We start from the raw sequence: 16,297 nt of genomic DNA, 5'->3' as shown, positions 1-16,297 counted from the left end.
GCTTGAATTTTTGTGCTTTTGATAATTCCTTATTCTTGGATTTATCTTTAAGGTGTCATAAAGCTTTAATCAATATATTTCCACACCTCCATGAGCTCAACTTAGCTGCAGCTGCACTAACACACCTCAAAATATCCAACGAACATTTATGCAACTAAAAAGCTATTTTTAACATTTTTTGTATCTCAAGCTCAATAAACCCAATTATAGGAAATCCCAATTAAATCAATCTTTAAGCACACAAATTCAATTAAATACCTATAATTAAACATTAAATGAGGGCAAAAATACGCACTCATCACTCTCCCACTTCACCACTGTCTCAATCTTCGCTGGGTCCACCACTATTCCTTGGGCTGAGATTACATGGCCTAAGAACTGTACCTCATCCAGCCAAAACTCACACTTCGACAGCTTCCTATACAGTTTATGCTCTCTGAGAATTCCCAGCACCACTCTCAGATGCTTTGCGTGTTCACCCCGACTCTCAGAGTATATTAGTATGTCATCAATAAACACGACAACAAACTAATCCAGGTACAGTTGGAATATTCTGTTCATGTAGTCCATGAAAATAGCAGGAGCAATTGTCACCCCGAACGACATCATTACATACTCGTAATGCCCGTAGCGTGACCAGAACGTTGTCTTCTGCTCATCCTCCGGTTTGACTAAGATCTGATGATATCCAGACCTCAAGTCAATCTTAGAGAACATTGGGGCTCCCCTCAACTGATCCAGCAGATCGTCTATCCTCGGCAGTGGATACTTATTCTTTATGGTTAGCTTATTCAACACACAACCTCGAACTGCCATCCTTTTTCTTTACTAAGAGTATCGATGCTCCCCAAGGTGATACGCTCGGCCGGGTGAACTTCTTCTCAAGCAAGTCTTTTATTTGCTTCTTCAACTCAGCCAACTCCGCTGGTGCCATTCTATAGGGCGCCATGGATACTGGGCCAGCTCTTGGGATAAGATCGATGGTGAAATCTACATCCCTGCTCGGTGGCAACTTTGGTATTTCATCTGGAAACACATTTGCATACTCCTCCACTACTGGAATCACATTGATCTTCTAGCGGTGTTATTCTTCTCTACATGAGCCACTATCATAAAACAGGTGGCTCCGGCTTCCATTTCATTTAGCGCTCTCTGAACCGAGATTAACTCCAATCCCTCATGTTTTGGGAATACCAAACTGCGTCGTCCACAATCAATTATAATGTGATTGTTAGATAGCCAGTCCATCCCCAAGATTACATCCAGTCCCTCTAAAGGCAAGCACACCAAGTTCACCTTGAATCTACGACTTGCCACTTCCATTGAACACCCAACGCAGACTGAACTGGTAGCCACTTGACCTGAGGAGGGATTTGAAACAAGAAACTCACACCCCAAATCGCGTTTCACCAAATTCAATCTCCCCACACACGCATTAGCAATGAAAGGATGTGTTGCTCCAGAATCAAACAACACCAAGACTAACTAACCCAACAATAAACATGGCTCGAGGATAAGGTTACCTAATTTAGTAGCCTCTGTGGAGGTCAAAGCAAAGACCCTGTTAGCCGCTATAGCTCTCTCTGTTGGCGATGTTGTTGGCTTCTTCACACCCAAATTCTTCTTTTTTAGGCAATTGTTGGCGAAGTGTCCCGGTTTATCGCATATAAAGCACTTGTGACGGTCGCCTGACCCTCCTACTCTACCTGCCAGCTGAGGACAATTTCTCTTCAAATGGAGTCCGCCACACTGGTAGCAATTTGGACCTTGGGATGCCTGTGGTCGGCTATAAGGCTTTTTCATCTGCCTAGCTTCAGCGACATTTTTCTGATGTCTACTCACAATGGGACTAGGGGCCTTCTCCAAGTGCTCTGAACTCTTGGCATGTTCCACCAAGACTGGAAATCTTCTCTCTCTCAAAGGTGTTACCACCCTCTTCAGCTCATGTCTGAGTCATCGCTCAAACTTTAAACATCTCCATTCTTCAGAAATAGCTTGCAAGTAATACTTCGCCATGTGCTCAAACCTGTTCACATATTCCTGCACTGTCATATCCCCTTGCTGCAGTGCAAGGAACTCAGCTTCCCTGTCTTCTTTAGTCGTGTCTGGGAAGTATTTCTCCAGGAAACGCGTCCTGAAGTTGGTCCAATCTATCTGTTCCTCTCGGGTCTGCATCTGTTGTTGCATCCCCACCCACCAGTACTTAGCATCATCATTCAGAAGGTAGGTGGCAAATAGAAGTTTCTGCTCATCCGCGTAGTTCAACACAGTGAATATCTTTTCACACTTGCGGAGCCATGCTTCCGCTTCATCAAGAGAGGCTTTGCTAGTGAACTCGGCTGGCTTGTGGCACAAGAAGTCCTCCACGGTCGGCACCCTAACTAGTGCAATCGACGTTCTAGGCTGCGCTGCTACCGGTGTCTGCATCGCATCCACCATCTGGTGAATAGCCTCCGCGATGTCATCAGCACCACTACTTCTTCTCCTCCCGTTAGCAACCATAGCCTGACTACGCCACATTACAACTGTTAAAACCAATTCACTTAGTTAAACAAGGTCACTCATCTCTTACCAACATGCAACTAAATCACACAAACAATCAAACGGTAAGCTCACTCCCCAAAAGCCCCAAAATATTTTAAAACTATTTTCAAAACTTTTGCTCTGATACCAATTGTAACATCCCTAAGGAATATTACTAATTTTTAATAAATAAAATAAGAAATAAAAATAAATACCTCATTTAATATGATACCATTTCACAAAAACACGGGAAATTTAAAACAAAATTGTAACCGTAACATAATTCAAATGTTCACAATCATTTTATACAAAATTTACCAAAGTTCAGCATAATTAAAGTTACATCAAAATCTTAAAATAAAAATGCTTTCAAAAGCCCAAGTAGCCCCTACTCTTCGTCTCTAGGCATCTCCTGGCTCACCTGTCAAATTATCTGCTCCCAGATAACAAGTTATCCGATCATCGCCACACACACACAGATAGGGTGAGTTATGCACAATATATAAAAAGATACATGAAATAAATATGCCACCCATCCCAAAATAACATGACTAAATATTCCATTATTTTCAAATTAGCCAACCATGATCTCAAAGTCCTTCATGAGTCATATACATGAACTAGGTCTTGGGACTTTACTGGGCTCCCACGAAACTAACCCATTTGTGGTCCAACCCTATGAGCCTATCCTGCTCATAGTCTTGCCCTACAGACTCCTCGTATGTAGTAAATCATCCAATCCTTCTTGGCTTGGACCCTGGCACACATGCAATCACCATACTATGGACTCCTCGCCCAATAGTAGCCGACGGGAACATAACAGTTCCTTGCCCATCGTGGGCTCGATGCTTGTAATCATCATACTAAGGACTCCTCGCCCATTAGCAGCCGACGGGAACTCAACCAGTTCCATGCCCATCATGCGTCCAACCATCAAGCACATCCCAGACCCCTATGCGACTTAGTCCTTCAAGCCCAACCACCACAAACGCATACATATAACTTCCTATAGTTAGGAAAGAGTAACCAAACCAGCACATAAAGCACATACAAACATAACAATTCACATAAACTCGCTTAAGCCAGGACCCCTCGCCCAAGCTAAACTCTCAGCCTCGCTTAAGCTAGTCCACCTCGCCTGAGTGAGCTTACAACAAGGACTTCCCCACGTTATCTCGCTTAGGCGAGCTCTATTCGCCCGGGCGAGTTTCACCTTCGCTCAAAATAACACACACCTCACCTAGACGAGGATTCAACAAGAAATGCATCCATTCGACATCGTAACTCGCTTAGGCGAGCCACTCTCGCCTAAGCGAGAGTGTCCATAGCTCAGAACTCAAAACTTCTCGCCTGGACGAGAAGTCGCGCTCAGTACAAGATTCCATCGCGACCTTGCTTAGGCGAGCCAATCTTGCCTAAGCGAGACAATATGTCGCCCAAACCCAACCTTGGTCGCTTAAGCGAATTGCTCGACTCTGAATGTTGAATGGACCCCTGCAACTCTCGCCTAGGCGAGAAGGAGTCGCTTGAGCGAAACTTGTAGAGTTTCGCCACTACTCGTGCACCAAAGACACCAAAACCAATGCCAATTCGTAATACATCCATATTCTTTATCTCTAATTCATCAATCAAGCCATAAAACACAGTGCAAACACAATTGGACACTCAAGACGCAGTGGTGAACCATAAACCAAAATAACAGTACCCAAAACCCTCATCTAATTCATAAAACTGCATAGCATGACTTTGCCCACAATCTCAATCAACCAAATTCTGGACTACAGCACATACCACACGAATTTCCCAATCAAACAGAAACCAATTGAGGGCAAAACACAATAAACATACAATATTGAAATACACAAATTTAGCACCCCTAAATTCATCGATTCACAATTGCTTTTGCTTCAGCCCTTGCACCCCCAATTCAACCTCTCACTCTCCAAATTTCGCTCTCTTCCCAAGCCAGAACAAACCAAAGTGAAGAAAACCCTTCTTTCTCTCGGATTCTACCTTTTATAGGTCTGCTAATATTGGTCCAAAACTAGAACGAAAAATTGGCCTTTTTAGTGTGTTTAATTCTCATTTAGGGGTCATTATAGGATGTTTTCCAGCCCCTCTTGGCTTCCCCTTCTAGGTTTTCTTTTGCCCTCTCATATTCCTTCCAAAACTACACTTAAAAAAATAAAGTTCTAGTTTCTTTCCCAACCAAGTTTGAACCCATGACCCTTCACTCATAGAGCCAAAGCACAACCACTATGCCAATTCACATTTTGTGATACGCTCCAATCAGTATAAGCTTACATTATCAATTCCATACTCATACATATTATTAAAAATTAATAGTAAAACAACCACACATAATTAGTATACATAGGATTTGAACCCAAGTCCTCTCACACAACCAAAGTACTCTCAACCACTTGAGCTAGTACTTTTCCACGTCAAATAAAATAATAATTAATGTCATAAAGGCTCTTTCTACTCGCATTTATTAATTAATTAATTAATTTTCACAAGTCTTACAAACAACATGAGTATCTAGTGTTTTTCTGTCTGCAATTAAAGTTTTGGCATAGCATAAACAACCAAAGACCCGTCAAATAGATGTCATAAAGTTTTCCATATAGAGACACTTTATCAAGGAAGGGTGTAGGAATACAATTAATCAAATAAGTTGCAAATAAAACAACTAAGCACAAAAAACTCACAGGGAAGTTGGACTGAAATAATAAAGCATGGGTCATAGAAAATTCTACATTATTATCAATTCTAATCAGTTTGATAGATGAATTAAATCATTTTTCAATAAGTGATACGAAATTAATAATGTGATTATGAGTTTTAGACTTATTAATCATAGGAAACAACCAAGTATAGCGAGTACGATCATCCATAATTGTGAGACAAAATTTATGACCATGCATAAAAGTGGCAGGATAAGGGCCTCAAATATCAATGTGCAAAAAATTGAAAAGGTTTTAAGGCATGTGCATTACTCAAGGAAAAGGAAGTTTTTTTTTTTGTGGGGGGGGGGGGGGGGGGGCGGGAACTTAAAGAAAGGTGTCACAAATGTAATTCTTATTAGAAGAAACATAAGAATAATACGTTTTCAAAATGATTAATCAATTAGTAGAAAGGTGACCAATTCAAAAATGCTAAAGATCAATAATTTTACGTTTATAACTTGGTTCAAAAGTAGTAGCATGGTCAATAGAGTAATTGTTGACATGAGAAGCCAAGGTGGTTTGCTTCTTGAAGATTTGATGAAGATTGAATGAAGCTCTTTTGAACTATCTTGAAGCCATAAACATTGGAATGGAGTCTACATTGATGAAGGAAAGGAGATTTGATGATATCCATGGTGATCAAGGCTGGAATGTGTGCTCTCCATGTACTTACATCATTAAGAAAGTGTGCTTGTAGTTTGTAATTCATGTTGTATACCTTAAAGCATTAATTAGATGTAGTTTGGTCTTTGTTGGGTTTTTAATCTGTTGAATGGTTTTTCAACAGGTTAAAATGTCTCTTTTAATCTGTTGAATGACTTTTTAACAAGTTAAAAGGCTGGCTGCAGTACTCTTAAACTACAACAAATTCAATCAGTTGATTTAGTTTTTAATCGACTGATTTCACTTAAGTTAAGTGAAATCAACCGATTGATTTGAAAATCAACCTGTTGAATTTCGTAACAGTTTAACTATAAAAGTTGTGATTTTTGAAAGAGAGGTCTATTGATCATTTTAGAGCGCGAATTGGTTCTCGAAACTTGTGGAAACTCTCTCCTTCATGATCATAGGTGTTGCAGCTGTTGAAGATTGATCTTGGATCAATTCTTGAAGCTTTTGGTTTGGTTTGAAGCTTGGAGAAAGTGGTTTGTGGTAGGCAAGGCTGTGCTACCACTGAGGTTTGATCTTTCTCAAGCTTTGTGTGTGTGCCTGGTGGTTTTCCAGGTCTGCAAGAGGGTTCTTGCTGTGCTGGTGTGACTCTTGTGTGATTCAAGAGTCTTTTATGGTGTTTTTGCATATTTTGGAAGTGTAAGGGTGGATTCTTTGTAAAAGTTTTGAAATAGTGCAAAGTCAAGCTCAGGTTGCCTTGACAAACTGGATGTAGCTCAGGTTTGAGTGAACAAGTATAAAAATTTGTGGTGTCCTCTCTTCTCTAACCTTCCTCTCTTGCATTTTCATTTTAAAGTTTCAAGAACTTGTGCTTTAATCATCTTTTTCATGTTCTTGCATGTTTTCATAGCATCTGAAGCATTGAGCATGTTTGTATAATCATTTGGAACTGATCTTGATCATTCTTGAGCATTGTTTCTGGTTTAAAATTCAAATTCATATTTCTGAATTTTTTCCAGTATTTCAGTCGACTGTTTTTCAGTTTCAATCGATTGATTATACCAGAACAGAATTTGTTTAGTAAAATGAATCTGTTAACTCTGTTTTTGATCGATTGAAAGTGTATAGTTCAGTACTGTTTGCATCCTAACTTGGTGATCTATTTGATTCAATTAAAGGAGGTTTTTAGCTTGCAAAAATAGCCTAAAGTTTTAACTAGCCAATTCAACCCCCTCCCCCCCTTCTTGGCTTTTCAACCGTTTCAAAACTAACAATTGGTATCAGAGCAAGGTACTTGAAATTTGATCAAGTAAGGTCCTAAATCTGTTTTGAACTACTTGAAATGGCTGAAAACAAGTTACCCTTTGGTGAAGGTGCCTCAATTCATAGACCCCCTATGTTTAGTGGCATTAATTACCAATTTTGGAAAATTAGGATGAAAATCTTTATTGAGTCAATAGATCAAGGGATATGGGATGCAATCATAAATGGACCATATACTCATAAACATATTGTTGATGATGTGCAGGTTAATAAGCCATGGACTCAATGAAATGAGGAAGAAAGGAGGAGAGCCCAATATGATTGCAATGCAAAGAATATTCTCACTTCATCTCTCAACATGGATGAGTTTTTTCGTGTTTCACAATGCAAGAGTGCCAAGGAAATGTGGGAGGTTCTTGAAGTGACTCATGAAGGAACCAATGATGTTAAGAGAGCTAGAAAGCATGCCTTGATTCAAGAATATGAGCTATTCAAGATGAAACAAGGAGAATCCATAGCGGATGTGCAAAAGAGATTCACTCACATAGTCAACCATCTCATAGGCTTGGGTAAGGAATTTGACAAGAAAGAGTTAAACATCAAGGTGCTAAAGTGTCTTGATAGATCTTGGCAACCAAAGGTCACAGCTATCTCAGAAACAAGAGATCTATCCACTTTGACTACAGCCGCATTGTTTGGTAAGCTTAGGGAGCATGAGATTAAGATGCAAAGGCTTAATGAGCTTGAGTCAAGTGAGAAAAAGGTCAAGAACATAGCCTTGAAGACTAGCACCAAGAAAAATGAGGAAATTGAGGATGAGGTGGCTGATTCAAGTGAAAGTGAGAACTTGAATCTCCTTGTCAAGAGGTTTGGTAAGTATCTCAAAAGGAAAGGTATCAAAGGTAATCCCAAGAGGTATACTTCCAAACACAATGAATCAAACTCTTCTAATTTTACATGTTATAACTGTGGAAAACAAGGACATATCAATATTGAATGTCCAAATGCTAACAAAGAAAAGGAGAAGAGTGTTGATAGGAAAAAGGAGAAGAAGCCAAAGGAGAAACGTGCATACATTGCATGGGAAGACAATGATGATTCAACAACAAGTAGCTCCTCACAAGATGAGAGTGAAGAAGCCAACTTGTGTCTCATGGCTGGTTATGAGTCATCTTCCTCAAGCCAAGTAAGTTCTATAGACTTAAATGACTATAATCAATTGTTGCATGATTTTGAAGAGTTGCATAATGAAGCAAACAAGATTTCTGCATTAAACAATCGGTTGAAAGGCTTAAACAATTGGCTGGAAAACAAAGTTAGTCAACTGGAAAAAGAAAAAGTTGATTTAAAAACTGATTTTGAACATTTGGAAATTATTTACAGTAATTCAACCGACTGTTTTAGAAATCAGTCAGCTGAAAGATCCTGTGAAAACTGCACAGTTTTGAAAAATCAAGTGAAATACCTTATAAAAACCTGTGCAAGGTTCACAAGAGGAGAAGCAAACTTAGAGGCTGTTATTGGTTCACAAAATTGTGTGTTTGGCAAAGCTGGACTTGGTTTCAATCCTTCTTTTCAAAAGAAAACCAAGAAGTTCTCTAGTTTATTTTCTAAAAGCATGCCAAGTGACATGCCATTCATTTCATGCAACTATTGTATGCAGAAAGGTCATGCTATTAAGAACTATCATGCTAGAAAATATGATGTTCCTAAAGGGATTATGAAATGGATCCCAAAAGGATATAGAAAGGCATAACCATGATGGACCCAACCTATCAAAGGGTACCAAATAATCCAAATCTGTTTTACAGGGCATGAAAGGTGATAAGAAATATTTGTGGTACCTTGATAGTGGCTGTTCAAGACATATGACAGGAGATAAAACCAAATTTGCAAAGTTAGAGTTGAAGGAGGAAGGGTTTGTAACCTATGGAGACAACAACAAAGGAAGAATCCTTGGAAATGGAATCATAGGCAATGGATCCTCTTTCAACAACAAGAATGTGCTGCTGGTTGAAGGACTCAAACACAATTTGATAAGTATAAGTCAACTATGTGATAAAGGCTTTAAAGTCATGTTTGAAGCAAATAGTTGTTTAATATATGATGCACATGGCAGTATTGTTTTGATAGGCAAGAGAATCAATAATATATATCTACTTGACTTGCATCATGCATCATTTAGCATCCATTGTTTGCTTACAAAAGAGGATGATACTTGGTTATGGCATAGAAGACTTTGTCACATACACATGCAGCATTTCAATCGGCTGAATAGAAAATAGTTGGTTGAAGGACTACCAAAACTCAAGTTTGAGAAGGATAGAGTATGTGAAGCATGTCAAAAAGGAAAACAAACTAAGGTCTCTTTTAAATCCAAAAATGTTATTTCAACTGAAGGACCTTTAGAGATGCTTCACATGGATCTATTTGGTCCATCTCGAACCATGAGTCTTGGTGGCAATCTTTATGCATTAATCATTGTTGATGATTTCTCTAGGTACACATGGACTTTGTTCTTAGCTGCCAAAAATGACATTTTTCATGCTTTCAAAAGACTTGCCAAGATGCTTGAAAATGAAAAAAGTTCCAAGATAGTGTCTATTCGAAGTGATCATGGTGGGGAATTTCAAAATGAAAAGTTTGAACATTTTTGTGAAAAGCATGGTATCAACCATAATTTTCTGCACCAAGAACACCACAACAAAATGGTGTTGTTGAGAGGAAAAATAGATCACTTGAGGAGCTAGCTAGAACTATGTTGAATGAAAACTCACTATCTAAGTACTTTTGGGTTGATGCAGTCAACACTGCTTGCTATGTCTTAAATAGAGTATTGATTAGGCCAATTTTGAAGAAAACCCCTTATGAGCTTTTCAAAGGGAGAAGGCCTGTTTTAAGTCACCTAAAAGTATTTGGATGTAAGTGCTTCATCTTAAATAATTGCAAAGAAAGTCTTGGTAAATTTGATGCAAAAGCGGATGAAGGTGTTTTTCTAGGCTATGCTACACAAAGTCATGCATATAGAATCTATAATAAGAGATTGATGACTGTTCAAGAGTCTATGCATGTTGTATTTGATGAAACTAACCCAAAACTGCAAGATCAAGTGTCAAAGAATGCAGATGAGGAAGATATACTACAGGAGCAGATTTCTGCTATAGAAAAGTCCACTGCTGCAGGAAATCAGTTGGCTGAAAAGGAAAAACAGTCGATTGAAAAAGCTGCAGACAACAAATTGCCCAAGGATTGGATCCAACCTAGAGGTTTATCAAAGGATAACATCATAGGTGATATCAAACATGGAGTATCTACTAGACGTAGGATTGTATTTTGTGAACATGTTGCATTTGTATCTCAAATTGAACCTAAGAATGTGAATGATGCTTTGAATGATAGTAATTGGATTGTGGCTATGCAAGATGAACTCAATCAATTCACAAGAAATGATGTGTGGTTTCTAGTGCCTAAAACTTATGGTATGAATATAATTGGAACCAAATGGGTTTTTAGAAACAAAATGGATGAAGATGGTAATATAGGAAGAAACAAAGCTAGACTAGTTGCTAAAGGTTATAATCAAGAAGAAGGCATTGATTTCGATGAAACTTATGCACATGTAGCTAGGCTAGAAGCTGTGAGATTACTCTTAGCATATGCTTACATGTATAACTTTAAATTGCATCAAATGGATGTGAAAAGTGCATTCTTGAATGGTTTTCTAATTGAAGAAGTGTATGTATCACAACCTCCTGGATTTGAGGATCATCTCTATCCTAACCATGTTTTCAAATTGAAAAAGGCCTTATATGGTTTAAAACAAGCACCAAGGCAATGGTATGAAAGGCTAAGCAATTTTCTCTTATCAAAAGGTTATGCTAGAGGTGCAGTGGATAAAACACTCTTCATTAGAAACATGATAATGATGTTATACTTGTTCAAGTGTATGTTGATGATATCATCTTTGGTTCAAATAATAACACATAGTGTGAAGAGTTTGTTGCAGCAATGCAAGGAGAGTTTGAGATGTCCATGATGGGTGAGCTTGCCTACTTTCTAGGGCTGCAAGTCAAGCAACTCAAGCATGGAAAATTTTTAAATCAATCAAAATACTGTTTTGACTTGTTGAAAAAGTTCAAAATGGAGGATTGCAAGGAAGTTGTCACTCCAATTGCAACAAATTGCCTTATGGATGCAGATGAGGCTAGCCAACCAGTAGATTCAACCAAATATAGAGGGTGATTGGGTCTTTGCTCTATCTTACAGCAAGTAGGCCAGACATTCAGTTTGGAGTATGCTTATGTGCTAGATTTCAAGCAAATCCTAAGGAATCACACTTTAAGACTGCAAAAAGGATTCTAAAGTACCTCAAAGGAACAACCAATGTTGGTTTATGGTATCCATGTGATTCTAACATATCTCTTAGTGGCTTTTCAGATTCAGACTATATAGGGTACAAACTGGATAGGAAAAGCACAAGTGGTACTTGCCATTTGCTTGGATCAAGTCTAATCTCACGGAATAGCAAAAAGTAAGCTTGTGTGGCACTTTCCATAGCTGAAGCTGAATATATTGCTGTTGGACATGGTTGTGCACAAATCATATGGTTGAAACATCAACTTTTGGACTATGGTGTAAGGCTAAGCAAGGTACCTTTGTATTGTGATAATACTAGTGCAATCAACTTAACCAAGAATCCAATACAACATTCTAAAACCAAGCATGTAGAGATTAGGCATCATTTCATTCGTGATCATGTTCAAAAGGGAGATTGTGAAATCAAGTTTGTTAAAACTGAAATCAATTGGCGGATTTGTTTACAAAACCATTGGCTAGAATAGATTTAACAAGCTAATAATTGAACTAGGCATCTTAGACATCAAGAATGTGGTCTGATGTGTTTGTAGCATGTTAATCTTATGTACTAATGCATTGGTTTCATAAAAATCTGCTGTTGTATGCAAAAGTTAAAAACTGTCATAGTCAACTTGTTGATTTTGCATTTCAACGTGTTGATTTCACTTAAATTTGCCTCTGTTTGCAAAATTCATGATCTGTCAATCTGTTGTTTCTGTATTTCAACATGTTTATTTCACTTAAACTTCCACTGGATGATGAAAAATTGATCTGCTATGATTTTTGATCTGCTGTTTTCATAATTCAGTATGTTGATTTCATTAAAACTAAATCTGGAAAAATGAAGTTCAATTTCACGATTTTTAATCGATTGATTTTCAAAATTAGTCAGTTGATTTCACTTAACCAGATTTTGTTTTAATCTCTGATGCACTGATGTTGTTTTAGTCGACTGATTCTATTTTCAACGTGTTGATTTCACTTAAATTGTTCTTTTACTCACGAATTGAATTGTTAAGCTGACTCAGTCAAAGCAAGCATCTTTTTGTCAGGTACTATATGCTCTTAACTGCCCATTTCATCAGCCATGTGTTACTTTTACTAAATTATTTGACCAAAAAGCATTCTTGTGTACAATTCCAATGTGCATGCAACTCACATGATCTGAACTGATTGATTCTCTCATAAAAACACATTGAAAATATCATGAATGCACGAGATACTGTTTTGGACTGCATTAAATTGATTTGGGTAACATAAAACGAATTAATTAGAAAAATTTGCACCATTTAATCAACTGTTTCTGAAAATTAGTTTGTTGAATTATAAATACTGCACTTGTGTTGCTACATTTGCATCATACATCTCTTAGAAACAGCTACACCAACACTCATCATGCCTCATCATTCCCAAAGAGCTACCCAATCTGATGATGAGCACTCCATTCCTCCTACTCCAAGGTCTCCAAATCATGAAAGCCATGGGAGAATTGAAGCATGGTTTGAGGATCATGGGACAACATTCAAGTGTTCCTCATTGAGATGAACAGGAAACAGATCAACATTCCTAAGGTGCTGAGGTTCTCATGGCTAAGGGCTGAAGGCTTTGAGAGCCTATTCCAACAACTAAAGCATCAAAAGTTGAAGTCCTTCCTTGAAATTTAGGGAAAATATATCCAGACTTGGTGAAGGTGTTTTTCACCAACTTGGAGTTCAAAAATGATGTCCCACTGTCCAGCATCAAGGGTGTTCAAATGGAGATCAATAAGAGAGCTTGGAAAGATGTGGTTGGACTCAAACCAAGGGGTGTGCAAGTGAGAAAAGGTGAAACTAGGGATGTTCCAGAATTCAACAAGACGCAATACTATGGCCAATGCTTGAGAAATCCTATTGCTGAAATCAAACACTTCCATGTTGGTGGTCTCAAGGTGGATCAAAGGCTACTTGGTATGATTGTCACAAAAATCCTTGTTCCACGTGGTAGCAACCATTCAACATTGAATGAGGGAGATTTGATACTCATGTACTGCATTCAACACAACATTCAAGTGGATTGGATCTATGTGTTTCGTGATCACATGCTCAAGGCCAAGAGACTCAAAGATTTAGGCTTCCATATGTGGTTTTGGTGTCTAAATTCATTGAATACTTTAGTATTGATGTAGAGGATGAGCTAGAGGAGTCAATTGGACTATTGAACCATACCTCCAACCAAAATCTGCACAAAATGGGCTTTATCAAGGTGGGAAATGGATGAACAACTGTTGGAGCTGTTGTTGGTGGTGCATATGACCATGAAGCCGGTCCAAGTGGTGCAAATCAAGAGGAAGAACCAACTGCTGAACCTATGGACTTGATTCCCTACAATCCTCCAGAGGATAGAGGCCCTATGTACTTATATTTTGAGAGGATGGTGTGAACCAGCTACATGAGCTCAATGTGTCTCAACATGAACATCACAACTATTGCAATGAGAAGTTCAATGCATTGGATGGCCAAATCCATGATATCCATGATATGATCAACTCATTCCAGACCAGAAATGACCCTCAGGATGACTGAGTGTGGTGGTTGTTTAGGATCATGCATTGCATCCTTGTGTTGTGATTTTTTCAGTTTGAGTTCTGTAGTTTCAGTTGTTGTTTTTCATTTCAGTCGGCTGATTGTATCGCCTTTATGCATCTGTTTTCTGTTTTTCAGTTTCTGTTGGTTGTATTTCCTTCCAGTATTAATCAAATGATATGCAATGCTTGTTATCTTTATGCATTTGTTCTGTTTGATGAATCCAAAGGGGGAGAAAAATTGGAAAATGGAAAATGGATAATTGATCACATTAAACTAAGCATTAAAAATTGGAATCAATAATCAAATCTGAATTTGAACCCATATTATTGATAGGGGGAGCATGATCAGTTGTATACTTGCTAGCTTGTGTGTATTGCTACTGTAAAATGTGTTTCAGGTTCACAAGCTTCAAGCTAAGGTGTTACTTCATCAATTGGTTTCCAACAAATGGAAGAAGCATTTTGCAATGAAGATAGAAGAAGATAGATGGAATAGAGGTTGGCTTCATCAAATCAGGGGGAGATTGTTGACATGAGAAGCCAAGGTGGTTTGCTTCTTGAAGATTTGATGAAGATTGAATGAAGCTCTTTTGAACTATCTTGAAGCCATAAACATTGGAATGAAGCCTACATTGATGAAGGAAAGAGATTTGATGATATCCATGGTGATCAAGGCTGGAATGTGCTCTCCATGTACTTACATCATTAAGAAAGTGTGCTTGTAGTTTGTAATTCATGTTGTAGACCTTAAAGCATTAATTAGATGTAGTTTGGTCTTTGTTGGTTTTTAATCTGTTGAATGGTTTTTCAACAGGTTAAAATGTCTCTTTTAATCTGTTGAATGACTTTTTAACAGGTTAAAAGGTTGGCTGCAGTAGTCTTAAACTACAACAAATTCAATCAGTTGATTTAGTTTTTAATCGACTGATTTCACTTAAGTCAAGTGAAATCAACCGATTGATTTGAAAATCAACCTGTTGAATTTCGTAACAGTTTGACTATAAAAGCTGTGATTTTCGAAAGAGAGGTCTGTTGATCATTTTAGAGCACGATTTGGTTCTGGAAACTTGTGGAAACTCTCTCCTTCGTGATCATAGGTGTTGCAGCTGTTGAAGATTGATCTTGGATCAATTCTTGAAGCTTTTGGCTTGGTTTGAAGCTTGGAGAAAGTGGTTTGTGGTAGGCAAGGTTGTGCTACCACTGAGGTTTGATCTTTCTCAAGCTTTGTGTGTGTGCCTGGTGGTTTTCCAGGTCTGCAAGAGGGTTCTTGCTGTGCTGGTGTGATTCTTGTGTGATTCAAGAGTTTTTGTGGTGTTTTTGCATATTTTGGAAGTGTAAGGGTGGATTCTTTGTAAAACTTTTGAAATAGTGCAAAGTCAAGCTCAGGTTGCCTTGACAAACTGGATGTAGCTCAGGTTTGAGTGAACCAGTATAAAAATTGTGGTGTCCTCTCTTCTCTAACCTTTCTCTCTTGCATTTTCATTTTAAAGTTTCAAGAACTTGTGCTTTAATCATCTTTTTCATGTTCTTGCATGTTTTCATAGCATCTGAAGCATTGAGCATGTTTGTATAATCATTTGGAACTGATCTTGATCATTCTTGAGCATTGTTTCTGGTTTAAAATTCAAATTCACATTTCTGCATTTTTCCCAGTATTTCAGTCGACTGTTTTTAGTTTCAATCGATTGATTATACCATAACAGAATCTGTTTAGTAAAATCAATCTGTTAACTCTGTTTTTGATCGATTGAAAGTGTATAGTTCAGTACTGTTTGCATCCTAACTTGGTGATCTATTTGATTCAATTAAAGGAGGTTTTTAGCTTGCAAAATAGCCTAAAGTTTTAACTAGCCAATTCAACCCCCCCCCCCTTCTTGGCTTTTAAACCATTTCAAACTAACAGTAATGTGTAATAGTATATCAAATGTATAGTTCAAAAAATCATGTTAACTAAACCGATCTTCTCTTTCATTTTTTTTCTTCTAGTATAAAGCAATAATTTGAAGTAAAAACTAGTTCAACATGAAGATAGATGTGAGTTTACATATAGAAATTTGATTGAAAGAAAAATTGGGTTTGTACAAAACATTAGTGAGATAAAAAAATCATCAGTCAAAGAAATCATTTATGTCAGATTCAATGATCATAAGCTTTATAAAGAATTATCTGAGCAAGATGATTCTCTTGGTTTTGATACATGATATACACAGGATGTCTACAAACCAGAAGATCAAAAAGACTAAATAGACAATCC

General features: G+C 37.8%; 1 protein-coding gene across 1 annotated transcript; it reads right to left on the bottom strand.

The window, feature by feature from the left end:
- Positions 1-528: 528 nt before the first annotated feature.
- On the bottom strand, positions 529-2,520 carry LOC114171917. The gene is made up of 5 exons (XM_028056694.1): positions 2,027-2,520; positions 1,524-1,948; positions 1,195-1,361; positions 860-1,075; positions 529-678 (listed from the first exon to the last, which is right to left on the bottom strand). Exons 1-5 carry the CDS (start codon positions 2,518-2,520, stop codon positions 529-531), a joined length of 1,452 nt encoding a protein of 483 aa, XP_027912495.1.
- Positions 2,521-16,297: the final 13,777 nt, after the last annotated feature.

Source organism: Vigna unguiculata, unplaced genomic scaffold (genome assembly GCF_004118075.2).
Source record: "Vigna unguiculata cultivar IT97K-499-35 unplaced genomic scaffold, ASM411807v1 contig_414, whole genome shotgun sequence".
NCBI classification, from domain to species: domain Eukaryota; kingdom Viridiplantae; phylum Streptophyta; class Magnoliopsida; order Fabales; family Fabaceae; genus Vigna; species Vigna unguiculata.
The sequence above is the reverse complement of the archived record's forward strand: the minus strand, read 5'-3'. Positions and strand labels throughout refer to the sequence as shown.